At 50.9% G+C, this 27,030-nt stretch overlaps 1 protein-coding gene and 1 pseudogene across 1 annotated transcript in view; one reads left to right on the forward strand and one right to left on the reverse strand.

Annotated features, from left to right (window-relative positions):
- Positions 1 to 18,776, reverse strand: part of LOC114810271 (phospholysine phosphohistidine inorganic pyrophosphate phosphatase) — a 50,608-nt gene extending 31,832 nt beyond the window's left edge. The window contains exons 1-2 of the mRNA XM_029061368.1: positions 18,640 to 18,776; positions 2,904 to 3,091 (exon numbers count right to left, since the gene is read on the reverse strand). Coding sequence (XP_028917201.1) covers positions 2,904 to 3,091; positions 18,640 to 18,764 — 313 coding nt within the window. The 5' untranslated portion in view covers positions 18,765 to 18,776. The remainder of the gene's footprint in view (positions 1 to 2,903; positions 3,092 to 18,639) is intronic.
- On the forward strand, positions 14,779 to 14,915 carry LOC114810852 (annotated as a pseudogene).
- Positions 18,777 to 27,030: the final 8,254 nt, after the last annotated feature.

Below are 27,030 nucleotides of genomic sequence, written 5' to 3' on the forward strand. Positions count from 1 at the left end.
ATGCTTAGAATTCCTTAACTCCCATTCTCTCCTAGACCCCCTCCGATCTGGCTTCCGTCCCCTCCACTCTACCGAGACTGCTCTCTCTAAGGTCACCCGTGACCTCCTTCTTGCCAAATCCGATGGCTTCTACTCCATTTTAATCCTCCTTGACCTCTCTGCTGCCTTTGACACTGTCGACCATCCCCTCTTCCTCCATACCTTATCTCACCTTGGCTTCACGGACTCTGTCCTCTCCTGGTTCTCCTCTTACCTCTCTGGCCGGTCATTCTCGGTCTCCTTCGCCGGAGCCTCCTCCCCCTCCCATCCTTTAACTGTTGGAGTTCCTCAAGGGTCAGTTCTTGGCCCTCTTCTGTTCTCCATTTACACTCACTCCCTCGGTGAACTCATTCGCTCTCACGGCTTTGACTACCATCTCTACGCAGATGACACGCAGATCTACATCTCCGCCCCGTCCTCTCCCCCTCCCTTCAGGCTCGCATCTCCTCCCGCCTCCGGGACGTCTCCACCTGGATGTCGGCCCGCCACCTAAAACTCAACATGAGCGAGACTGAGCTCCTCATCTTCCCTCCCAAACCCGGTCCTCTCCCAGACTTCTCTAGCACCGTGGATGGCACGACCATCCTTCCCGTCTCTCGGGCCCGCGATCTCGGTGTCATCCTTGACTCGTCTCTCTCGTTCACCCCACGCATCCTATCCGTTACCGAGACCTGCCGGTTTCACCTCTACAATATCGCCAAGATCTTCCCTTTCCTCTCCACCCAAATGGCTACCTTACTGTTACGGGCTCTCGTTATATCCCGGCTAGACTACTGTGTCAGCCTGCTCTCTGATCTCCCTTCCTCCTCTCTCTCCCCGCTCCAGTCTATTCTTCACTCCGTTGCCCGGCTCATCTTCCTGCAGAAACGATCTGGGCATGTCACTCCCCTTCTTAAACAACTCCAGTGGTTGCCTATCGACCTCCGCTCCAAACAAAAACTCCTCACTCTAAGCTTCGAGGCTCTCCATCACCTTGCCCCTTCCTACCTCTCCTCCCTTCTCTCTTTCTACTGCCCACCCCGCATGCTCCGCTCCTCTGCTGCCCACCTCCTCACCGTCCCTCGGTCTCGCCCATCCCACCGTCGACCCCTGGGTCACGTCCTCCCGCGGTCCTGGAACGCCCTCCCTCCTCACCTCCGCCAAACTGATTCTCTTTCCCTCTTCAAAACCCTACTTAAAACTCACCTCCTCCAAGAGGCGTTCCCAGACTGAGCTCTTCTTCTCCCTCTACTCCCTCTGCCATCCCCCCTTTACCTCTCCTCAGCTAAACCCTCATTTTCCCCTTTTCCCTCTGCTCCTCCACCTCTCCCTTCCCATCCCCACAGCACTGTACTCGTCCGCTCAACTGTATATATTTTCATTACCCTATTTATTTTGTTAATGAATTGTACATTGCCTCGATTCTATTCAGTTGCCATTGTTTTTACAAGATGTTCTTCCCCTTGACTCTGTTTATTGTCATTGTTCTCGTCTGTCCGTCTCCCCCGATTAGACTGTAAGCCCATCAAACGGCAGAGACCGTCTCTATCTGTTGCCGACTTGTTCATCCCAAGCGCTTAGTACAGTGCTCTGCACATAGTAAGCGCTCAATAAATACTATTGAATGAATGATGAGTTTACAGTGTAGATGGGTCACAGACATTAGTATGGATAAATAAATTACCAATGTGTACAGAAGTGCTGTGGAGCTGAGGGAGGGGCGGGGAGAATGAAGGGTGCAAATACAAGTGCCAGGGTGATGCAGAAGGGAGTGGGAGAAGAGGAAATGAGGGCCTGGCCAGGGACGACTTCTTGGAGGAGATGGGCCTTCAATACATCTGAGGTGGGGAGAACGATCGCCTGTCAGATATGAAGAGGGAGGGTGTTCCAGGACGTAGGGGAGAGGATGGCAGCGAGACAGATGAGATCGAGGTACAGTGAGTCGGCTGGCATTAGAGGAGTGAAGTATGTGAGTGGGGTTGTAGTAGGAAATCAGGGAGGTAAAGCAGGAGCGGGCAAGGTGACTGAATGCTTTAAAGCCGACGGTAAGGAGTTTCTGTTCGATACAGAGGTGGATGGGCAACCACTGGAGATTCTCGAGGGGGAGGGAAACACGAACTGAATGTTTTCTTGTTGAAGAGTAATCCAGGCAGTAGAGTGAAGTATGGACTGGAGTGGGGAGAGTCAGGAGGCAGGGAGGTCAGCAAGCAGGCTATAATAATAATTCATTCGATCGTATTTATTAAACTCACTGTGTGCGGGGCATACTATGCTGAGCATACCGTAATAATTACGGTATTTATTAAGCACTTACCAGGTGCCAGGCACTGTAATCAAAGTGGGATAAAATAAGTGCTTGGATTAAGCACTTATTAAGCAGCATGGCTCAGTGGAAAGAGCAAGAACTTGGGAGTCAGAGGTCATGGGTTCTAATCCCGGCTCCGCCACTTGTCAGCTGTATGACTTTGGGCAGGTCACTTCACTTCTGTGTGCCTCAGTTAGCTCATCTGTAAAATGGGGATTAAGACCGTGAGCCCCACGTGGGACAACCTGGTCACTTTGTATCTCCCCCAGCACTTGGAACAGTGCCTTGCACGTAGTAAGCGCTTAACCAATACCATTATTATTATTATTAGCGTGGTAGCAGTTTGGATGGAGAGGAAGGGGTGATTTTAGTGATGTTGTGAAGATTAAACTGACAGGATTTGGTGACGGATTGAATATGTGGTTTGCCTGAGAGAGATCAGTCGTGAATAACGCCAAGGTTACGGGGAAGTGAAGCAGGGAGGACGGTGGTGCTGTCTACAGTGACTGGAAAGTAAGCGGGAGGACGGGGCTCGAGTTGCCCCCACGTGGGCCTTTCTCAGCCGCAGGGTTAACCTCACCGTCGTGGACGAGCAGGTGCGGCCTCAGGTGGCGTTCCTCCAGGAGGTGACACACGGCCGGCACGGGAGCCGTCACTTCGCTCTCAGAGATGTCAAATCCCAGATGCTGCAGCATCGCCACAAATGCGCCCAGAGGCCTCTGGGACTCGTTGGTGCAGAATCGCAGCTTCAGCCGGGATTGTTTCAGCCTGTCCGAGAAATCAACACAAGTGAGGGCCTGGGGGAAAAGGCGAGGAAATAGTCCAACATTCATTCATCTGCCTAACCCTCCGTCCAGCCGGCAACTGCTCATTCATCTGCCCTACCATTCATTCACCCATCCAATCATGACAATAATAATAATCGTCGTACTTGTTAAGCACTTGCTATGTACCAAGCACTCTTCTAAAAGCTGAGGTAGATGCGAGTCGATCAGGTTGGACACAGTCCCTGTCTCACGTGGGGCTCATACTCTTAATCCCCATTTTACAGATGAGGGAACTGAGACACAAAGCACTGAAGTGACTGACAGATGGCAGAGCCCAAATTCGAACCCAGGTCCTTCTGACTCCTAAACCCATGCTCTATCCACTAGGCCATGCCGCTTCTCTGTCTAACGTCTGCCTAACTATGAGATGCAGCGTGGCTCAGTGGAAAGAGAACGGGTTTAGGAGTCAGCGGGTCATGGGTTCTAATCCCGGCTCTGCCGCCTGTCAGCTGTGTGACTTTGGGCAAGTCACTTAACTTCTCGGCGCCTCAGTTACCTCATCTGTAAAATGGGGATTAAGACTGTGAGCCTCATGTGGGACAATCTGATTACCCTGTATCTACCCCAGCACTTAGAACAGTGCTCAGCACATAGTAAGTGCTAAACAAATGCCAACATTATTATTAACTATCCATCTATCCACCCAGGTCTTGGATTCTAGCCCCAGTTCTGCCACTTGTCTTCTATGTGACCTTGGGCAAGTCAATTCATTTCCCTGGGCCTCAGTTACCTCATCTGTAAAATGGAGATTGAGACTGCGGGCCCCATGTAGAACAGGACTGTGTCCAACCCAATTTGCTTGTATCCACCCCAGTGCTTAGTACAGTGCCTGGCACAGAGAAATCGCCTAACAAATATCACCATCATTATTATTATTCAACCACCCAACCTCATTCTCTCCATCAGGTGGCTGCATAATAATTATTAATATTTGATTAATAATTAGTTATTGTTATTTGTTAAGCGCTTACTATGTGCCAAGCACCGGTCTAAGAGCTGGGGCTGATACAAGGTAATCAGGTTGTCCCACATGGAGCTCCCAGTTTGAATCCCCATTTACAGAAGAGGTAACTGAGGCACAGAGAAGTTTAGTGGCTCGCCCAAGGTCATACAGCAGACAAGCGGTGGAGCCGGGATTAGAACCCACCCTCTCTGTCCAGGCCCGTGCTCTTTCCACTAGGCCACGATGCTTCTCCCAGTATGTCCTATGCACCGCCCCCCACGTGAACTCAAGCTGCTACCGATCCCATCCTCTGCATCTCTCTTTCCATCAGGTGGTCATAGGAGCCCACCATGGCTGCTGCTGCTGCTGCTGCTGCTGCTGCTGCAGGGTGTGAGTCAGTCAATCAATCATATTTATCGAGCGCTTAAAGTGTGCGGAGCACAGGGGAGAATATAATATAACACTATCACAGACACATTCCCTGTCCAGAACGAGCTTACGCTCTAGAGGGGCCGCCAACCCCATCCTTGCCCTACGTTCCCCCCAGGACGGTGACCCCGGGCCCTGCCCGCTGACCGGGGGGCGGCACAGAGATTGCAATAACACCCTGTCTGGGTAAAGTCGTAATCTTTAAAGCCACATTCGTTTTACCACTGCATTTATTAACTGCTTCTTCTGCAGGAAAGCACTGTACTAAGCGAATTCTAGAGATGCGGCGAAGGCAGAACTGTTAAGGCGGGATAATAATTTGGTATTTGTTAAGCGCTTACTATGTGCAGAGCACTGATCTAAGCGCTCTGGTGTAGACACGGGGGAATCAGGTTGTCCCACGTGGGGCTCACAGTCTTAATCCCCATTTTACAGATGAAGTAACTGAGGTACAGAGAAGTTAAGTGACTTGCCCAAAGTCACACAGCTGACAAGTGGCAGATCTGGGATTCGAACTCATGACCTCTGACTCCAAAACCCGTGCTCTTTCCTGTGAGCCACGCTGCTTCTCTGCCTGGCATCTGCAAAATCACTCGAAACCTTGCCCGAAAAGCCAAGTTGCCGTCTCCGGGCATCAGCCTGCAGAACTCTTCCTGGAAAGCTGATGACAGCGGAGGGCATTATTTCAACTCATTTAACTATAGGCAACCCTCTTCTTCCATAGCAGGAGTGATTCATCTCCTCCTTCTTATTTGTCTTTGTTAATCATAGGAGTGTGAATTATCAATTACACTTAGTGGTTAATTGCCCTTCATAAAGATAAGCTTTTATAATTTTAAATTAGTTAGTTAATACATTGTAACTAATAGCCTCCCCTTGTATGTTGTAAATACATCTTCATTGACTGGAGTCGCAAATGCGAGTTTCGCTCCCTCACAGGGTAATGAAGCAGTTGAGCGAAGAAGCGCGGGGAGTGCCCAGGGGGTCATTTCTGGGAACGGACGCCGGTGTGACCTTCTCAGAACAATAAACGCCGATCGGTGTGACCGTCCGACGGCCGTGCTCCGCATCTGGCATTCCAAGCACAGCCGGCCGGCGTCTACAACAGACAGTGACTCTCCCCCTCTTCAAGGCCTTATTGCGGGCACATCTCCTCCAAGAGGCCTTCCCTGACTAAGCCCCCCTTCCCTCTTCTCCCACTCCTTTGTGCGTCACCCTGACTTGCTCCCTTTTTTCATCCCCCCTTCCAGTCCCGCACTACTTATGTCCAGATCTGTCATTTATTTTATATTAATGTCTGTCTCCCTCTCTAGACTGTAAGCTCGCTCTGGGCAGGGAATGTGTCTGTTCAGTTATTTTATTGCCCTCTCCCAAGCCCTCAGTCCACGCTCTGCACACGGTAAGCGCTCAATAAATACGATGGACTGACTGACTACAACGCCACCGTCCCGCAGTGAACGCGGGGAGTCAGGGGAGACCCCTCCCTGCCAGTTGTCCAACCCGGGAGCCGTGCCAAGAGGAGCTGCCACCCAGGCCCCAGTGGGGCCGACCACTCGGGCCTCTCTGGGACTGTCCCTCCGGCTCTTGGGTTTTGGGGAGTGGTGAGGAGAGCAAAGGCCAGAACCGACACAAGGGTCGAAGCGATTCCCATGCAGTGACTGGCCCCAGTGGGATGATCTGTGGGTGTCTCGAGGGTCGGAGGCAGCAGATCTGATGGTAGGATAGCCTCCTGAGTGGCCCGTTGATGGAGAACTTTTTACCCTCCTTCCTGCTGCACGTGGAGAAACAGTCGGGCCCCCAGTCTGGGCTTCGGCCTCGGCCGCTCGGGTGAGCGCGGCTCAGACACACTGACCGTCAGGATGGGCGAGGGGCGTCCGGCCGCTGGCAAGACCTGCACTGGATGTCTGGCCGCTTCCACATCCGGTCGCTTCTTCCTTCACGACCTCTCCAGAATCCACCCTTTCCCCTCCATCCAAACTGCTACACACGCTGGTCCAGGCATTTGCCTCATTCCAATTCAACTAGTGCATCGGCCTTCTCGCTGACCTCCCTGCCTCTCCTCTCAACACTCCATACTTCACTCTGCCGCCCGGATCATTTTTCTAAAATGTTGTTCAAGGCAGGTCTCCGCTCGTCTCCCCTCCCAATTCTCCCTCCCTTCTGCGTTGCCTATGCACGGGGATCTGTTCCACTCTAAGCACTTTGATCGTCACCCCATCCCCAACCTCACAGCTCTTATGTACATAGCCTCCCTTATACTCTGCCATTTCCCTGTAATTGATTTTAATGTCTTTCTTTCTCATTAAAGAGTCAGTTTCTTGAGGGCAGGGACCGCGTCTACCAGCTCTATTGAATCGTACTCTCTCAAATGCTTAGTCCAGTGCTCCACACAGTAAGCAATCGATCCATCAATCAATCGGTGATATTTATTGAGTATTTACTGGGCAGAGCACCAGTCTAAGCGCTTGGGAGAGTATAATATAACAGAATTGGTAGACGAGGTCGCTGCCCAGAAATGAGCTAAATCTTTAAATCACTCAATTACCTTGCCCCTCCTATCTCACCTCACTACTCTCCTACTACAGCCCAGGTTGCACTCTTCGCTCCTCTAATGCCAACTTTCTCACTCTACCTCGATCTCCTCTATTTCTCCCCGACCCCTAGCCTGCATCCTGCCTCTGGCCTGGAAAGCCCTCCTCATATCTGACGGACAATTACTCTCCCCTCTTTCAAAGCCTTATTGAAAGCGTATCTCCTCCAAGAAGCCTTTCCCTACTACTAATACTAATAATAATTATTATTATGGTATTTGTTAAGTGCTTACTATGTGCCAGGCACTAAACTAAGCGTTGGGGTGGATACAAGCAAATGGTGTTGGACGCAGTCTCCGTCCCAGTCTCAATCCTTATTTTACAGATGACGTAACTGAGACCCAGAGAAGTGAAGTGACTTGCCCAAGATCACACAGCAGACATGTGGTGGAGCTGGGATTAGAGCTTCTAACTCCCAGGCCCTTGAAATAAAACTCTTGGCGGGCATAGTCCAAAGTCTTCCTGCCAGTGGGATTAACTAATCCATTTAAAGTTTTGACCTGCTTTTTATATCTTCAGAAAACGCCCCAACACTATTCTCATTTCTCTCCGTGATTCCGAGCCCTCACCTGTCCCTTACCTTCCCCACAAGGTGCTCAAGGGCCTTAGTAAGCCCTCTTTTTTTCTCTTCAACTCCCTTCAGCGTTGCCCTGACTTGCCCCCTATATCTATCCCCCCTCCCAGCCCCACGGCAGTTATGTACAGATCTGTAATTTATTTATATTAATGTCTGTCTCCCCCTCTAGATCATAAGCTCATTGCGGGCAGGGAATGTGTCTGTTTATTGTTGTATTGTGCTCTCCCAAGCGCTTAGTACAGTGCTCTGCACACAGTAAGCATGCAATAAATACAACTGACTGACGGACCGACCATTGATCGATTGATCCTCAAGACCCTCCAGTTACCCATTCCTCTTCACACTGAGCAGAAACTCCTCTAACCATTAGCTTCAAGACACTCTATTTCACCTCTTCCCTTTCCCAGTGCACCCACTTCACTCCTCTAATGGCAACCTTCCGTGTCTCCACTCCTCTGTCATCCTACCTTCCCTCTTGCCTGGAACGCCCTCCCTTTCACATCTGGCAGACTACCGCTCTCCCCACTTTCAAGGCCCTTCTGAAATCACATCTCCTCCAGGAAGTCTTCCCGGATTCTGCTCTCATCTCCCTACCTGTCTCCCCCACAACTGTCACTTCAGCACTTCCTTGTTTCCTGAGCCCTTGGTGACTCCAAGGGCTCAGGATCTGGGATAAGGACATATCAGAACCCAAGGGCCAAGGTGGAGTGAGAGACAAAGGAAACAGAGAGACAGAGACAAGAGAGCAAGACAGAGAGAGACAGAGGGAGAGAGGCAGAGACAGCAAGAGAACAAGACAGAGACAGTGGGAGAAAGTGTATATATCCATAATTCTATTTATTTACACTGATGCCTGTTTAGTTGTTTTCATGTCTGTCTCCCCACTGCTAGACTTTAAAGCCAGTGTGGGCAGGGACTGTCTCTCCTTATTGCTGAATTCTACTTTCCAAATGCTTAGTACAGTGCTCTGCACACAGTAAGGGCTCAATAAATATGACCGAATGAATGAATGATAGCAAGAGAAAAAGACAGAGACAGAGTGAGGCAGAGAGAGCAAGAGAAGAAGACGGAGAGACAACGAGAGAGGCAGTCAGAGAGGCAGACAGCAAGAGAAAAAGAGACAGACTGAGGGATGGAATTAGAAAGATGGAGCATGACAAAAATGGGGGTGAGAGAGAAACAAAGAGCAAGAGTCATTGAGGCAGAGTGATAGAAGAAGACAGGGAGAGAAAGAGTGAGATAGAGACAGGAGGAGAGTGTGGCAGAGGAAGGGGAGAGTGAGAGAGATGGAGGGAGGATTAGAGACAGATTAAGAAGGGAGGGAGGGCTAGAGAGAGGGGGTGGCGGAGGAGGAGGCCGCCAGAGAGCGGGTGACAGCAGGGGACTCTGGAATCTGGGCCCTCCTGCCAGGTGAGCTGATCTGTGATTGACCTCTTCCTCATGTCCTCATCTGACAGGCAGGGCAGGGCAAGACAGGATAGGACAGGACAGGATGGGAAAGGATGGGAAAGAATGGGGTGGGACAGGGCAGGACCATATGGTAATGGGACAGAACAGGACAGGAGAGGACGGGACAGGAGAGGGAGCGGGGAGGAGGAGGAGGATCCTGGTAGTAACACCCCCCTCCCTTCCCTGCACAGTTCCCGGGGCACTGGCAAGTCTGGCCCTGACAAGTCACCCCGAACCTTAGCCAGCTGCTGGCTGTCAGCATCTGCCCGGCCAGGATCACTCACCCGAAAATAATGGCAAACTCTCCTTGGGCAACCCCCGCAAAGTGCCCATGCAATCGCTTCACACTCGGGCTGACCTTGGGCAGCATCACCCACCCTGCCTGGGATAAATGCAACCAACAATGCCAACCCTTGGGGATGGACCAATCTCCCCCTCTCTGTGTGAACCCCCCCACAAACCGTGCCAACCCCCACAGATTCTTCCTGCCCCCAAGGACTGTACCAACCCCCAAGAATGTTCCAACCCCCGGGACTGTACCAACCCTTGGGTAATTTATCCCCCCCAGGATCATTTTTCTACAAAGACATGCAGGACATGCACTCCTCAAAAAAATTCCAGTGGTTGCCCATCCACCTCTGCATCAAACCAAAACTCCTCACTACTGGCTTTAAAGCAGGCCATCACCTGGCCCCCCCATCTCACCTCACTTCTCTTCTTCTACAACCCAGCCCGCACACTTTGCTCTTCTAGTGTTGACCTTCTCACTGGGCCTCCATCTCGTCTATCTCACTGTCGACTAGCCCATGTCCTGCCTCTGGCCTGGAACACCCTCCCTCCTCAAATCTGACAGACAATTATCCTCCCTCCCTTCAAAGTCTTATTGACGGCACATCTCCTCCGAGAGGCCTCTCCAGACTAAGCCCCACCCTTTCTCATCTCCCACTCCCTTCTGTGTCACCCTGACCTGCTCCCTTTGCTCTTCCCCGCTCCCGGCCCCACGGCACGTATGTACAGAGCTGGTCCGGGGGGGATTGGTATGATTCCAGAGGTTTGTTCGGTTCCGAGGATGGAGTTGGCATGGTCATGGGGGAGGTTGGTATGGTCCTAAAGGTTGATACAGTTCTGGTGGGCGGTATGGTCCTGGGGCGTGGTACGTTTCTGGGGTCGGTTCAGGGGTCTGCTATGTTACAGGGAGTTGGCCTGGGTGAGAGGGTTGGCATAGTCTGGGGGAGAATGCTGTGATCCCAGGGCTTGGCACAGCCCTGGAAGTTGGTAAATTCTTTGGGATGGGTTACAGTCCTGGGGATTGGCATGTTTTTAGAAGATGGTACATTCATTCAGTCATATTTATTGAGCACTTACTTTGTGCAGAGTGCAGTCCCTTTAGACTGTAAGCCTGTTATGAGCAGGGATTGTGTCTCTTTATTGCTGTATTGTACTTTCCAAGCACTCAGTACAGTGCTCTGCATATAGTAAGCGCTCAATATATATGATTGATTGAATGAATGAATGACTACTAATCGCTTGGGAGAATATAATGCAATAAAAAAGACACATTACCTGCCCACAATGAGCTTACAGTCTAGAACGGGGGAGACAGACATCAATACAAATCAATAAAATAATAATAATGTTGGTATTTGTTAAGCGCTTACTATGTGCAGAGCACTGTTCTAAGCGCTGGGGTAGACACAGGGTAATCAGGTTGTCCCACATGGGGCTCACAGTCTTAGTCCCCATTTTCCAGATGAGGTAACTGAGGCACAGAGAAGTTAAGTGACTTGCCCACAGTCACACAGTTGACAAATGGCAGAACTGGGATTCGAACTCATGACCTCTGACTCCAAAGTCCATGCTCTTTCCACTGAGCCACGCTGCCTCTGGAATCATACCAGTCTCCCCCGGACCATAACAACCCCTGGGACCGTACCAAATCTCCCTGCAAATTGTGCCAATGCCCCCAAACTGTGCCAACCCCTGGGACCGTACCAATCTCCCCGCAACCGTGCCAACCCTGGACCAAAACAACCTCTGGGACCAAACCAACCCCTGGGATTGTATCAACCTTTGGGACCAAGCCAATCTCTTCCTGGACTATACCAACCCACCTAGACCGTGCCAACCCCCCCAGACTGTGTCAACCTCTGGGACCCTATCAGCTTCCAGGACCATACCAATTTCTGATCCCCCACCAGCCATACCTACCCTCCTAGACCCTATCTACCCCATCTACGCCCAGACGGTACCAACAACCCCTGGCCATGCCAACCCTCCTGACCATACCTCGGGCGTATAAAACCCAGTAACTTCAAGGGGCAAAGGTTAAGACGACACCACTGACAAAAACCCAGCCTTTCCCCAAGTTACAGATTTCACTCCTAGCTAGATCAAAACCTGGAGGAAGGGTTCTATTGGTTCAAACTTCACAACACCGCTAAAGTCGGCCTTTTTCTCTCCATCCAAACTACTACCATGTCAATCCAAGCACTTAGCCTATCCCACCTCGACTACTGCATCAGTCTCCTTGCTGACCCCCCGCCTCCTGTCTCTCCCCACTCCAGTCCATACTTCACTCTGTGCTCTGGATCACATTTCTACAAAACCATTCAATTCATGGTTCCCCACTCCTCACGAATCTCCAGTGGTTTCCCCTCCACTTCTGCATCAAACAGAAACTCCTCACCATTGGCTTTAAAGCACTCAATCACCTTGCCCCCTCCTACCTTACCTCGCTGCTCTCCTAATACAACTCAGCCCTCACACTTTACTTTAATGCCAACCTGCTCAATGTACCTCCATCTCATCTATTTCACCGGCCATGTCCTGCCTCTGACCTGGAACTCCCTTCCTCTTCATATCTGACAGATGATCACTCTCCCCACCTTCAGAGCCTTGTTAAAGGCACAACTCCTCCAAGAGGCCTTCCCCAACTAGACCCTCATTTCCCCTTCTCCCATTCCTTTCTGGGTCACCCTTGTGCTTGAATTTGCACCCTTTATTCACCCCTCCCTCCACCTTGCAGCACTTAATAATAATAATAATAATAATAATAAAAACTGTGGTATTTGTTAAGTGCTTACTTTGTACCAGGCACTGTATTAATCGCTGGGGTGGATACAAGCAAATCAGGTTAGACACCGTTCCTGTTCCACTTCGAGAAGCAGCGTGGCTCAGTGGAAAGAGTCCGGGCTTGGGAGTCAGAGGCCGTGGGTTCTAATTCCGGCTCTGCCACTTATCAGCTGTGTGACTTTGGGCAAGTCACTTCACTTCTCTGTGCCTCAGTTACCTCAGCTGTAAAATGGGGATTAAGACTGTGAGCCCCACGTGGGACAACCTAATTACCTTGTATCTACCCAGCGCTTAAAACAGTGCTTGGCACATAGTAAGCGCTTAACAAATACCAAAATTATTATTATTATTTCACTTAGGTTTCCCAATCTTAATCCTCATTTTACAGATGAGGGAACTGAGGGACAGAGAATCAAAATGACTTGCACAAGGTCACAAAGCAATTAAGTGGCAGAGATGGGATTAGAACACCCAGGACCTTCTGACTCTCTTCCCCGTGCTCTATCCACTAGGCCATCCCCCTTCCCTGAACAGATCTTTAATTTTCCTTTAATTTTCTATTAGATACCTACTTGAACATAACACTATTAATGCTGCAGCCACTACTGAAGGCCCCAGCCCCCCGCACTCCACCCCATCTCAAGCAACAATAGCCACCCAAGCACTTAATAATAATGTTGGTATTTGTTAAGCGCTTACTATGTGCAGAGCACTGTTCTAAGCGCTGGGGGAGATACAGGGTAATCAGGTTGTCCCACGTGAGGCTCACAGTTAATCCCCATTTTCCAGATGAGGTAACTGAGGCAAAGAGAAGTGAAGTGACTTGCCCATGGTCACATAGCTGACAAGTGGCCGAGCCAGGAGTCGAACCCATAACCTCTGACTCCAAAGCCCAGGCTCTTTCCACTGAGCCACGCTGCACTTAGTACTGTGCATAATTTCTTGATTTACATTAATGTCTGTCTTCCCCATCTAGACCATAAACTCACTGTGGGCAGGGAATGTGTCTGCCAACTCTGATCTATTGTCCTCTCCCAAGCTTTTAGTCCAGTGCTCGGCACACAGTCAGCGCTCAGCAAATACGAGTGATTGATTGACTGATCAATACCACACTTGCCAGAGTGCTACCTAAAGAGGTTATTGAATTGTCACCGCTGGGGACCGTTCCTGACAAGTCCTGGTGCATTATCCCCATTGGCAATAACTGGGGAGGAGGTGATTGTGTTTCCAGTCAGTCAGTCAATCGTATTTTTTTCAGTAGGATTGGTGCTGAGCTACAGAGATTACATTTGCACCACCACCGATGCTAGATGGAGGTGGTTTTATTTTCACCAACAATGCTGCTGAGCAGAGGTGATGGACTATTTTATTTAGCACTGGTGCTGGACTGAGATGATTGTGTTTTCACAGCCATCAGTGCCAGGCAGAGGAGATTGTGTTTTCACTAGTATTGATGCTGGGTAGAGGTGAAGCAGTGAGATTTAGTGGAAAGAGCCCGGGTTTGGGAGGCTGAGGTCGTGGGTTCTAATCCCGGCTCTGCCACTCATCTGCTGTGTGACCCTGGGCAAGTTACTTACCTTCTCTGGACCTCAGTTACCTCATCTGTAAAATTTAACTTAACTGTAACTTAATTTTTTGAGGCCTGGTTTTTAGGAAGCTCCCTTCCTGGTTTTGAAAGTCAGATAGTAAAATGGGGATTGAGACTGCGAGCCCCATATGGGACAACCTGCTTACCTTGTATCTACTCCAGCGCTTAGAACAGTGCTTGGAACCTAGTAAGTGCTTACCAAATACCACTATTATTCTTCTTATTATTATCTTTTGGCCACGTCCCTTAGCACTCATCTTTCCACTCATCAGAACTCTCCATTCTCTTCCCGCATCCCTGTGCATCGAGAAGACACTCCTGCCCATCGGCTTCAAGGCTCCCCAACAATTCCCTCAAATTTTCATATCTGCTCTCTTCACCGGCTACTCTGCAGCCTACTCTCTTCATTCCTTCCAAGCTCTCCTGCTACCTATACCTCACTTTCATTTCTCCCTCTGCCCCAACACTCACACTTTCTCCAGCCTGGAACTCCTTTCCCCTTTAAATTTGCCACGGGTTTTTCCATCTGCTAAATTCTCCTGGAATCCCTGAAATTAGAGAAGAAGCATGACTCAGTAGATAGAGCATGGGCCTAGGAGTCAGAAAGACCTGGATTCTAATTCCGGCTCCGCCACTTGTTGCTGTGTGATCCAGGGAAAGTGACTTCACTTCTCTGGGCCTTACTTACCTCATCTGAAAAATGGGGATTGAGACTGTGAACCTTACGTGGGATAGGAACCGTGTCTGACCTGATTACCGTTTATCTACCCCGGTGCTTAGTACAGTTCCTGGCACATAGAAAGCGCTTAACAAATACCATAAAAAAAAGGAAGGTCAGATCTGGGAAAAATAACCCTGTTGCCTGACATGCCAGGCAGACCTGTCAGAATCAATCAATCAGTGGTATTTATTGAGTGCTTAAAATGTGCAGAGGTCTGTACTAAGCACTTGGGAGAGGACAATACAACAGAATTAATGGAAACACTGGCTGCCCATATGAGTTTACAGTCTAGAGAGGGAGACTGCATAAAGCTTTTGCCTTTTACTAAAGATTTCCATGGAGAGGATCAGTTAAGAGTTTGTAACAATTTTTTGAGGCCTCATTTTTAGGAGGCTCCCTTCCTGGATTTGAAAGTCAGATATAAAAATGATGGTAATCAGTTGTGTACATGCTCCCAAGTCCCCTTTTCCTTTACTTTAACACCCTTCTGCATTGCCCTGACTTGCTCCCTTTATTCATCCCCCTTCACAGCCCCACAGAACTCATGTCCATATCCATCATTTATTTGTTTTTATTATTGTCTGTCTCCCTCTCTAGACTGTAAGCTTATCGGCTCATTGTGAGCAGGGAATGTATCTGTTTATTGTTGTATTGTACTCTCCCAAGGGCTTAGTACAGTGCTTTGCATAAAGTAAGCACTCAATAAGTGACTGAATGGAGATAGACATTAAACATGAATAATTTATACTATATAATTTAAACATATGTATGTAGGTGCTGTGGAGTTGAGGGTGGCGAATAGCAAATGTCCAAAAGTTATGGGTTCATTCATTCATTCAATCGTATTTATTGAGCGCTTACTGCATGCAGAGCACTGTACTAAGTGCTTGGAAAGTACAATTCAGCAACAAAGAGGGACAATCCCTACCCAACAACAGGCTCACAGTCTAGAAGGGGGGAGACAGACATCAAAACAAGTAAGAGCTTGTAACTTAATTTTTTGAGGCCTCGTTTTTAGGAGGCCCCCTTACTGGTTTTGAATTCATTCACTCAATTCTATTTATTGAGTGCTTATTGTGTGCAGAGCATTGTACTAAGCGCTCGGAAAGTACAATTCAGCAACAAAGAGAGACAAACCCTGCCCACAATGGGCTTACAGTCTAAAAAGGGGAGACAGACATCAAAACAAGTAAACAGACATCCATAGCATCAATATAAACAAAGAGAATTATAGATAGGTACACATCAAAACAAGTAAACAGACCTTAATAGAAATAAATAGAATTATGGATATGTACATATATTCCCAAGTGCTTAGATGAAGCAGATGGCAGAGGGCTCAGTCGGGGGAGACCTCTTGGAGGAGATAAGACCTCAATAATGCTTTGAAGGTGGACAGAGCGGTGGTCGTGGTTGGGCAGATATGGAGAGGGAGGAAATTCCAGGCCAGGGGGATGGCGAGGGAAAGGGATTGGCAGTGAGACAGACGAGATTGAGGCACAGTGAGCAAGTTAGCACTAGGGGCTGGAGTAGGAGATCAGTGAGGTGAGGTCCGATGGAGTGAACTGACTGAGGGCTTTAAAAACACTTTGGAGAACATGGAATGCAAGCGTGTTCCAAATCTTCAACCTCGGTGGCGTGCAGGTCAGGGTAGGCAGGTGGGCCGAAGCCCCGTCCCAGCGAAACACTCCTGCTCTTCTATTTCCGGAGTGGTAATTTATTTTAAAGTCTGTCTCCCTATCTAGACTCTAAGCTTCTCATGGGCAGGAATAGTATCTCTTGACTCTATGATACTGTACCTTCCCAAGTGCTTAGTACACTGCTCTGCACACAGTAAGTGCTCAATAAGAACCATTAGTTGATTGATTGGAGTGGGATGAGGGGTGGTGGGAGCAGGGTCTCTCTCTCTCTCTCTCACCCCGCAGACCTCCTGGAATTGGGTGTCCCTGGGAAACCAAAGCCTGGTGGGTCCTGCTGCCCACCGCCTCTTTGAGAGGCAGGGAGGGACAGGCTAGAATGGGTGGATGGGGGTCATTCGGGGTCAAACTCTGCCCCCTCCTGACTACTGCCTCACTTCCCCCTCTCAGCCCCAAACCTCTCTGCCTGCATCTGTATGTTTGAGTCTCCTTTGTTAATGAATTGTACATCGCCTTGATTCTATTTAGTTGCCATTGTTTTTACGAGATGTTCTTCCCCTCGACTCTGTTTATTGCCATTGTTCTCGTCTGTCCGTCTCCCCCGATTAGACCGTAAGCCCGTCAAACGGCAGGGACTGTCTCTATCTGTTGCCGACTTGTTCATCCCAAGCGCTTAGTACAGTGCTCTGCACATAATAAGCGCTCAATAAATACTATTGAATGAATGAATGAACATGCCTGCTCTGTGACCTTGGGCAAGTCATTTCACTTCTCTGGGCCTCAGTTAAGTCATCTGTAAAATGGGGATTAAGAGTGTGAGCGCTTTGAGGCAGGGACTGTGTCTAACCAGATTAACTTGTATCTACCCCAGTGTTTAGGATAGTGCTTGGCACATAGGAAGCACTTAACAAAAACAATAATAATAATAACTAGGCCATGCTGCTTCTCCCAAGCGCTTAGTACAATGCTCTGCACCTAGTAAGCACTGCAGATCTATCTATGGCCTACTGAGGGGCTGACTCAGTAAGTGCTGAGCTGGTTGTGGGCAGGGAATGTGTCCTTTTGTTCATTCATTCATTCACTCGTATTTATTGAGCGCTTACTATGGGCAGAGCACTGTCCTAAGCGCTTGGAATGTAAATTCGGCAACAGATAGAGACATCTCCTGCCCAACAATGGGTTCACCGTTCATTCGTTCGTTCAGTCGATTGTCTGTGCTCACTATGTGCAGAGCCCTGTACTAAGCGGTTGGGAAAGTAGACCACAGCAATAAAGAGGGACCATCCCTGCCCACAGTGGGCTTGTTCTCTCGTCCTCACCCGAGCGCTCAGGACTGTATTTTACACACAGTAGGCGCTCAATCAATAGGATGGAATGAATGAATGAATGAATGAATAGGGATGAGGGAAGAGCCCGGGCTTGGGAGTCAGAGGTCGTGGGTTCTAATCCCGGATCCCCCACTTGTCAGCTGTGTGACCTTGGGCAAGTGACTTAACTTCTCTGTGCCTCAGTGACCTCATCTGTAAAATGGGGGTCTGTAAAAATCTGTAAAAAGAGTGTGAGCCCCACATGGGACACAACCTCATCACCTTGTAACCACCCCAGCACAAAGAACAGTGCTTTGCACATAGTAAGTGTTTAACAAATCCCATCATTATTACTATTATTATGCGGTAACAGAGGCCCCGAGAAGTGAAATAACTTGCCCAAGGTGACAAGGCTGGAGGAGCCAAGGCTGGTTGCCCGGTGCCTAGGCTGGAGGAGCCCTTATTCATTCATTCATTCATTCATTCATTCATTCATTCATTCATTCATTCAATAGTATTTATTGAGCGCTTACTCTGTGCAGAGCACTGTACTAAGCGCTTGGAATGAACAAGTCGGCAACAACTTTTGCCCCCCACCCCCTCAACTGCTCCCACAGACACACATAGAGAGGGAGCAGCGTGGCTCAGTGGAAAGAGCCCGGGCTTGGGAGTCCGAGGTCGTAGGTTCGAATCCCGGCTCTGTCATCTGTCAGCTGTGTGACTCTGGGCCAGTCACTTCACTTCTCGGTGCCTCAGTTACCTCATCTGTAAAATGGGGATGAAGACTGTGAGCCCCACGGGGGACGACCTGATTCCCTTGTATCTCCCCCAGCGCTTAGAACAATGCTCGGCACATAGTAGGCGCTTAACAAATACCAACATTATTATTATTATTATTATTATTATCATTATTGTGATTATCCCGGCTCCGCCATTCGTCTGCAGCGTGACCTCGGGCAAGCCGCATACCTTCTCTGTAAACCTCATCTGTAAAAGGGGGACTAAGACTGGGAGCCCCAGATGGATAACCTGATGACCTCGTATGTCCCGCGGCGCTTGGCACACAGTAAGCGCTTAAGGAATCCAAATCCCGCAGACAGCCACCGAGCCAGAGACCCAGACCCCCCACTCCCCCCCGCCCCCACTCCCCCCGGTGGCCCATGTGGTCCCCTTACCGACTGACGGCGCGCTGGGCTCCGGGGATGGGGCGGAGGGCTCCGTGGGCGCCGTCGACGAGCACCCCGCTGATGTCCAGCAGCACCGCCTCCACCCCCGACAGACGCTCCCGACAGGCGTCCATGGCCCCCCCCGGGACCCCCGGACCTCCCTCCGGCCCCGCTGCCCCGCCCCTCCGATGCCCACCCCGGAGGCCCTGGTGTCCTGGTGTTCCGCCCCTCCGGCCTTTGGGTCCTCCCCCTGCCCCGCCCCCGGTGTCCCCGGTGTCCCCGGTGTCCCCGGTGTCCCCGGTGTCCCGCCCCTCCGGCCCTTCCCTGGTGGCCCCGGTGACCCCGGTGTCCCGCCCCTCCGGTCCTGGGGCCCGCCCCCCGCCCCTTCGATGCCCACCCGGGAGGCCCGGGTGTTCCCGGTGTCCCGCCCCTCCGGCCCTGGGGCCCTCCCCCTACTCCTCCCCTGGAGGCCCCGGTGGCCTCGATGTCCCGCCCCTCCGGCCCTGGGACCTTCCCCCTTCCCCTTCCCCGGTGTCCCCGGTGTCCCGCCCCTCCGGCCCTTCCCTGGTGGCCCCGGTGACCCCGGTGTCCCGCCCCTCCGGTCCTTGGGCCCGCCCCCCGCCCCTGCCCCTCCGATGCCCACCCTGGAGGCCCGGGAGGCCCTGAAGGCCCCGGTGTCCCGCCGCCCCCGCCCCTTCCCGGGTGGCCCTGGTGGCCCCGGTGACCCCGGTGTCCCGGGCCGCCCCTCCGGTCCTGGGGCTCGCCCCCCGCCCCCTGCCCCTCCGATGCCCACCCTGGTGGCCCTGGTGCCCCCCCCCCCCGGTGGGCCGGCCCTGTCCTCAGCCCCCGGACCCGCCCCTCCTCCCACCCCCCCAGCCTCGGGCCCGCCCCCCGCCCCCTGCCCCCCGCCTTCTGGGAAATGTAGTCCAGGGGGGCGGGGGGAACGAGAGGGGAGCGGGGGGGACGGCGGCGGGGGGGACGGCGGCGGTGGGGCCGAGCCCGGGCCCGGGCGGGGCTTGGAGCTGGCGCGGGCCGGGGCTGCACAGCCGGGACCAAATCAATACCCTCCCTCCCCGCCGTTCATCGATCCGTTCACTTCTCGGTCAGCGGGTGCAGAAAGCAAGACAAACCGACACACCTTAATAATGTTAGTATCTGTTAAGCGCTTACTATGTGCAAAGCGCTGTTCTAAGCGCTGGGGGGATACAAGGTCATCAGGTTGTCCCACGTGGGGCTCACCGTTTTCATCCCCATTTTACAGATGAAGGGACGGAGGCACTGAGAAGTGAAGTGACTTGCCCAAAGTCACACGGCTGGCAAGCGGCGGGGTTGGGATTCGAACCCATGACCTCTGACTCCCAAGCCCGAGCTCTTTCCACTGAGCCAAGCTGCTTCTTGCCCACGTATTTATTGAGCGCTTATTAGGTGCACGGCAACAGATAATAATAATGGTGATATTTGTTAAGCGCTGACTATACGCAAAGCACTGTTCTAAGCGCTGGGAGGGGGGGGGGATGCAAAGTGATGGGGTTGTCCCCCGTGGGGCTCACAGTCTTCATCCCCATTTTACAGATGAGGTCAAAGAGTCCCAGAGAAGTGAATCGGCTTGCCCGACGACACACATCTGGCAAGCGGCGGAGTCGGAATTAGAACCCACGACCTCTGACTCCCAAATCAGCATGGCTCAGTGGAAAGAGCACGGGCTTTGGAGGCAGGGCTCATGAGTTCGAATCCCAGCTCTGCCACTTGTCAGCTGTGTGACTGTGGGCAAGTCACTTAACTTCTCTGTGCCTCAGTTCCCTCATCTGTAAAATGGGGATTAAGACTGTGAGCCCCATGTGGGACAACCTGATTCCCCTATGTCTACCCCAGCGCTTAGAACAGTGCTCGGCACATAGTAAGCGCTTAACAAATACCAACATTATTATTATTATTATTATTATTAAATCCGGGCTCTTTCCACTGAGCCACGCTGCCTCCTCCCCAATAACGGGCTACAGTCAACCACCTAACAGGTCGTATAGAGAGCGGGGAAGTCCTTCCAATACCAGAGAACGAGGACTTGCAAAGACAAATGAACATCCATTTTGAAATGTATAAAGTAGTGAGGAGCGGGATAAAATCCAATACATTCATTCAATCGTATTTATTGAGCGCTTACCATGTGCAGAGCCCTGGACTAAGCACTTGGAATATACAAGTCGACAACAGATAACGACAATCCCTGCCCAACAACGGGCTCACAGACTAAACGACGGGCTCACGGTCTAAATGCACTGTACTAAGCTCTTGGAATATACAAATCGGGAACAGATAGGGACAATCTCTGCCCAACAACGGGCTCACAGTCTAGAAAGGGGAGAAAGACAACAAAACAAAACAAGTAGGCACCAATACCATCAGAATAGATAAATAGAATCATAGATATATACACATCATTAATAAAATAAATAGAGTAATAAATAATATATGCACATATGCACCAATGCTGTGGGGAGGGGAAAGGAGTAGAGCAGAGGGAGGGAGTCGGGGGAGTGGGGAGGGGAGGAGCGACGGAGGGAAAGGGAAGGCTCAGTCTGGGAAGGCCTCCTGGAGAAGGTGAGCTCTCAGTAGGGCTTTGAAGAAGGGAAGAGATTGAGTTTGGCAGATGTGAGGAGGGAGGGTGTTCCGGGACGGCGGGAGGACATGGGCCAGGGGTCGACGGCGGGATAGGCGCCAACGGGGGACCGTGAGGAGGTGAGGGGCAGAGGAGCGGAGTGTGCAGAGTGGGACGGAGAAGAAGAGAAGGGAGGTGAGGTAGGAGGGGGCAAGGGGCTGGACGTCTTGGAAGCCAAGAGTGAAGAGGTTTGCTTCATGCGAAGGTTGATAGGCAACCACTGGAGGTTTTTGAGGCGGGGAGTGACATGCCCCAGTACCTTTCTGCAGAAAGATAATCCGGGCAGTGGAGTGAAGTATAGACTGAAGCGGGGAGAGACAGGAGGATGGGAGATCGGAGAGGAGGCTGGTGCAATAATCCAGTTGGGATATTATGAGAGATTGTAATAATAATAATAATGTTGGTATTTGTTAAGCGCTTACTATGTGCCGAGCACTGTTCTAAGCGCTGGGGTAGACATAGGGGAATCAGGTTGTCCCACGTGGGGCTCACAGTCTTAATCCCCATTTTACAGATGAGGGACCTGAGGCACAGAGAAGTTAAGTGACTCGCCCACAGTCACACAGCAGCAAGGTAGCAGTTTGGATGGAGAGGAAAGGACAGGTCTGAAGGTGACACCGGCAGGTTTTGGTGACGGATTGGATGTGTGGGGCGAATGAAAAAGCAGAGTCCAGGATGAAAGCATCCCCTCCCCTGTTCTCCCTTCCTCCCTCCATTCAGGCTCACATCTCCTCCTGCCTTCAGGAGATCTCTACTTGGATGCGCTCGGGCAATCTCAAACTCGACATGTCCAAGACAGAGCTCCTTATCTTGCCTCCCAAATCCTGTCCTCTCCCGAACTTTCCTATCACTGTAGATGGCACACTATTCTTCCTATCTCACCAGCACGGCCGTAACCTTGGTGTCATCCTTGACTCCACTCTCTCATTCAACCCGCATATCCAATCTGTCACCAAATCCTGTTGGTCTCACCTTCACAATATCACCAAGATCCAACCTTTCCTCTCCATCCAAACCACTACCAGGTTAGTACAATCACTCATCCTATCCCGACTGGATGACTGTATCAGCCTCCTTTCTGACTGCCCAACCTCCTGCCTCTCCCCACTTCAGTCCATGCTTCACACCACTGCCCGGATTATCTTTCTTTAGAAATGTTCAGGGCATGTCACCCCCCTCCTCAAAAATCACCAGCGGTTGACTATCAATGTCCGTATCAAACAAAAGCTCCTCACTATTGGCTTTAAAGCTCCCCATCACCTTACCCCTTCCTACCTCACCTTGCTTCTCCCCTACATCCCAGCCCGCAAACTCTGCTCCTCTGGTGCTAACTTTCTTACTGTGACTCCATCTCGTCTGTCCCGCCGTCGACCCCGGCCCGTGTCCTGCCTCTGGCCTGGAGCACCCTTTCCCCTCAGGTCCACCAAACAATCACTCTTCCCCCCTCCAAAGCCATACTGAAGGCACACCTCCTCCAAGAGGGCTTCCCAGAATAAGCTCCCTTTTCCTCAGCTCCTCCTCCCTTCCACATCACCTCGACTCCCTCCCTTTGCTTTTCTTCCCTTTCCCCGCCCCACAACACTTATGAATATATGTATATAGCTATAATTCTATTTATTTATATAGTTGCCTGTTTACTTGTTGTGATGTCTGTCTCTCCCCCACAACCGCCCCTGACTGTGACCCCGTTGTACGCAGGGATTGTTTCTTTTTATTGCTATATTGTACTTTCCAAGCTCTTAGTATTCACAGTAAGCCTTCAATAAATATGATTGAATGAATGAATGAATGCTTCCTGTGCACAAAGATGAAGTAGCAGAAAAGGTACTTGAAAACATAGATGAACATCCAGTTAAATATATATGTAGGTATATGTGTAAGTGATAAGGAATGAGATAAAATAAAATACATTAGATCTAAGTGTGGCGGTTGGCTTCAGTCAATCAATGGTATTTACTGAATGCTTACTTTGTAGAAGGCACTGTGCTAAGCGTTTGGAAAAGTACAATATAACAGCGTTGGTAAACACGTTCCCTGCCCACAGGAGTTTATAGTCTAGAGGGGGGGAACACGTTAAAATAAATTATGGGTGTTCATTCGATTGTATTTATTAAGCACTTAACTGTGTACAGAGCACTGTACTAAGCGCTTGGGAAAGTCTATTCTTTATTCCGCTGCCCAGCTCATCTTCCTGCAGAAACGCTCTGGGCATGTCACTCCCCTTCTTAAAAACCTTCAGTGCTTGCCTATCAACCTTAGCACGAAGCAAAAACTTCTCACTCTGGGCTTCAAGGCTCTCCATCACCTTGCCCCCTCCTACCTCTCCTCCCTTCTCTCTTCCTACTGCCGACCCCACAGGCGCCTCTCCTCTGCCGCCCACCTCCTTACCGTCCCCGTTCTCGCCTATCCCGCCATCGACCCCTGGGCCACGTCCTCCCGCTGTCCTGGAATGCCTTCCCTCCTCACCTCTGCCAAACTAACTCACTTCCCCTCTTCAAAGCCCTACTGAGAGCTCACCTCCTCCAGGAAGCCTCCCAGACTGAGCTTCCCCTTTTCCTTCTGCTTCCCCTGCTGCCTATCTGCCCTGCCCCCTTCACCTCCCCTCAGCTCAGCCCCTTTCCTACCTCTTTCCCTCTGCTCCTCCCCCTCTCTTTTCTCCTCCCCTCAGCACTGTGCTCATCTGCTCATTTGTATATATTTTTATTACCTATTTATTTTGTTAATGAGATCTACATCCCCTTGATTCTATTTATTGCTACTGTTTTTGTCTGTCTCTCCCGATTGGACTGTAAGCCTGTCAATGGGCAGGAATTGTCTGTACATTCCAAGAGCTTAGTACAGTGCTCTGCACATAGTAAGCGCTCAATAAATACTATTGAATGAATGAATGAACAGTAAATGGTGACATTCCCTACCCACAACCAGCTCACAGTCTGGAGCGGGGGAGACAGACATAAATACAAATAAATGAAATTACAGCTATGTACATAAGTGCTGTGGGGCTGGGGCGGGGACAAGGACAAAGGGAGCAAATCAGGGTGATGCAGAAGGTAGTGGGAGGTGAGGAAAAATGGGGCTTAGTCTGGGAAGGCCTTTTGGAGGAGAAGTGCCTTCTGTAAGACTTAGAAGGGGGGGAGAGTCATTGTCTGTCAGGTTTGAGGAGGGAGGACGTTCCAGGCCAGTGGGAGGATGTTCCAGGCCAGTGACAGGAGGTGGGCCGGGGTCGATAGAGAGGCAGGAGAGATGGAGGCACAGTGAGAAGGTTAGCACCAGAGGAGCCAAGTATATGGGCTGGGTGTAGGTGGAGGGAAGCGAGCTGAGGTGGGAGAGAGCAAGGTGATGGAGTGCTTTAAGGCCAATGATGAGGAGTTTTTGTTTGATATAGAAGTGGAGAGGCAAACACTGGAGAATTTTGAGGAGGGGTGTGACATGTCCTGAGCATTTCTTTGGAAGGATGATCTGGGCAGTGGCGTGAAATGTGGCCTGGAGTGGGGAGAGACAGGAGGTTGGGAGGTCAACAAGGAGGCTGATGCAGTAATCTAGGCGGGATAGGATGAGTCATTGTATTAACGTGGTAGCAGTGTGGAAAGAGAGGAAAGGGCGGATTTTAGCGATGTTGTGAAGGTGGGACCGACAGGATTTGGTGACGGAGTGAACATGTGGGTTGAATGAGAGAGCAGAGTGAAGGATAAGGCCAAGGTTACGGGCCTGTGAGACAGAAAGGATGGTGGTGCCTTCTACAGTGATGGGAAAGTCAGAGAGAGGACAGGGTTTGGGTGGGAAGAAAAGGAGCTCTGTTTTGGGCATGTTAAATTTGAGGTGATGGGAGGGCATCCAAGTAGAGATGTCTTGAAGGCAAGAGGAAATGTGAGACTGCAGAGAGGGAGACAAATCAGGGCTGGAAATGTAGATTTGGTTATCATCTACATAGAGATGATAGTTGAAGTCATGGGAGTGAATGAGTTCTCCAGTGGAGTGAGCGTAGATGGACAATAGAAGGAGACCCAGAACTGAACATTGAGGGACCCCTACAGTTAGGGGCTGGGAGGCAGAGGAGGAGAGATGGAGAATGAATAGTCTGAAACATAAGGAGAAACAGGAGAGGAGGATTAGGATGGAGTAGAGGCTGCTGGATTTGGCAAGGAGAAGATCAGTGGTGGCCTTTGAGAGGGCAGTTTTTGTTCATTCAATAGTATTTATTGAGTGCTTACTATGTGCAGAGCACTGTACTAAGCGCTAGTCGGCAACAGATAGAGACAGTCCCTGCCGTTTGACGGGCTTACAGTCTAAGGGAGAGACAGACAGACAAGAACAATGGCAATAAATAGAGTCAAGGGGAAGAACATCTTGTAAAAACAATGGCAACTAAATAGAATCAAGGCGATGTACATTTCATTAACAAAATAAATAGGGTAATGGAAATATATACAGTTGAGTGGACGAGTACAGTGCTGAGGGGATGGGAAGGGAGAGGGGGAGGAGTAGAGGGAAAGGGGGAAAAGAGGGTTTAGCTGCGGAGAGGTGAAGGGGGGTGGTAGAGGGAGTAGAGGGAGAAGAGGAGCTCGGTCTGGGAAGGCCTCTCGGAGGAGGTGAGTTTTAAGTAGGGTTTTGAAGAGGGGAAGAGAATCAGTTTGGCGGAGGTGAGGAGGGAGGGCGTTCCGGGACCGCGGGAGGACGTGGCCCGGGGGTCGACGGCGGGATAGGCGAGACCGAGGGATGGCGAGGAGGTGGGCGGCAGAGGAGCGGAGCGTGCGGGGTGGGCGGTAGAAAGAGAGAAGGGAGGAGAGGTGGGAAGGGGAGAGGTGATGTAGAGCCTCGAAGCCCAGAGTGAGGAGTTTTTGTTTGGAGCGGAGGTCGATAGGCAACCACTGGAGTTGTTTAAGAAGGGGAGTGACATGCCCAGATCGTTTCTGCAGGAAGATGAGCCGGGCAGCGGAGTGAAGAATAGACCGGAGCGGGGCGAGAGAGGAGGAAGGGAGGTCAGAGAGAAGGCTGACACAGTAGTCTAGCCGGGATATAACGAGAGCCCTTAGCAGTAAGGTAGCCGTTTGGGTGGAGAGGAAAGGGAGGATCTTGCGATATTGTAAAGGTGAAACCGGCAGGTCTCGGTAACGGATAGGATGTGTGGGGTGAACGAGAGAGACGAGTCAAGGATGACACCGAGATTGCGGGCCTGAGAGATGGGAAGGATGGTCGTGCCATCCACAGTGATGGAGTGAAGGGGGCAGAAGCTAGATTGGAGGGGGTCCAGGAGAGAATTGGAGGAGAGGAATTGGAGACAGCGGGTGTAATTGGTAAATTCAAGGAGTTTGGAGAGGAATGATAGGAGGGAGATGGGCCGATATCTGGAGGGACCCGTGGGGTCAAGAGTGGGTTTTTTCTAGGTAGGGGAGACATGGGCATGTTTAAAGGCAGTGGGGAAGAAGCCCTTGGAAAGCGAGTGGTTGAAGATGGCTTTTAGGGAGAGAAGGAGGGAGAGGGCGAGAGTTTTATAAGGTGCGAGGGAATGGGGTCCGATGCGCATGTGGAGGGGGTGGCATTTGAGAGGAGGCAGGAAATCTCCCCTGGAGATACTGCTGGGAAGGATGGGAAAGTTGAAGAGAGGGCCGGACGCAGTTCACACAGCAGGTAAGTGGTGGAAGCTGGGGTTAGGACCCAGGTCCTCTGATTCCCAGGCCCACACTCTTGTCACTAGGCCATGCTGTGAGCCCCACAAAAGGATTTAAGTGTGTGTGGAGGGGTGT

The sequence above is a fragment of the Ornithorhynchus anatinus genome, chromosome 3 (assembly GCF_004115215.2).
Source record: "Ornithorhynchus anatinus isolate Pmale09 chromosome 3, mOrnAna1.pri.v4, whole genome shotgun sequence".
Lineage (NCBI taxonomy): Eukaryota > Metazoa > Chordata > Mammalia > Monotremata > Ornithorhynchidae > Ornithorhynchus > Ornithorhynchus anatinus.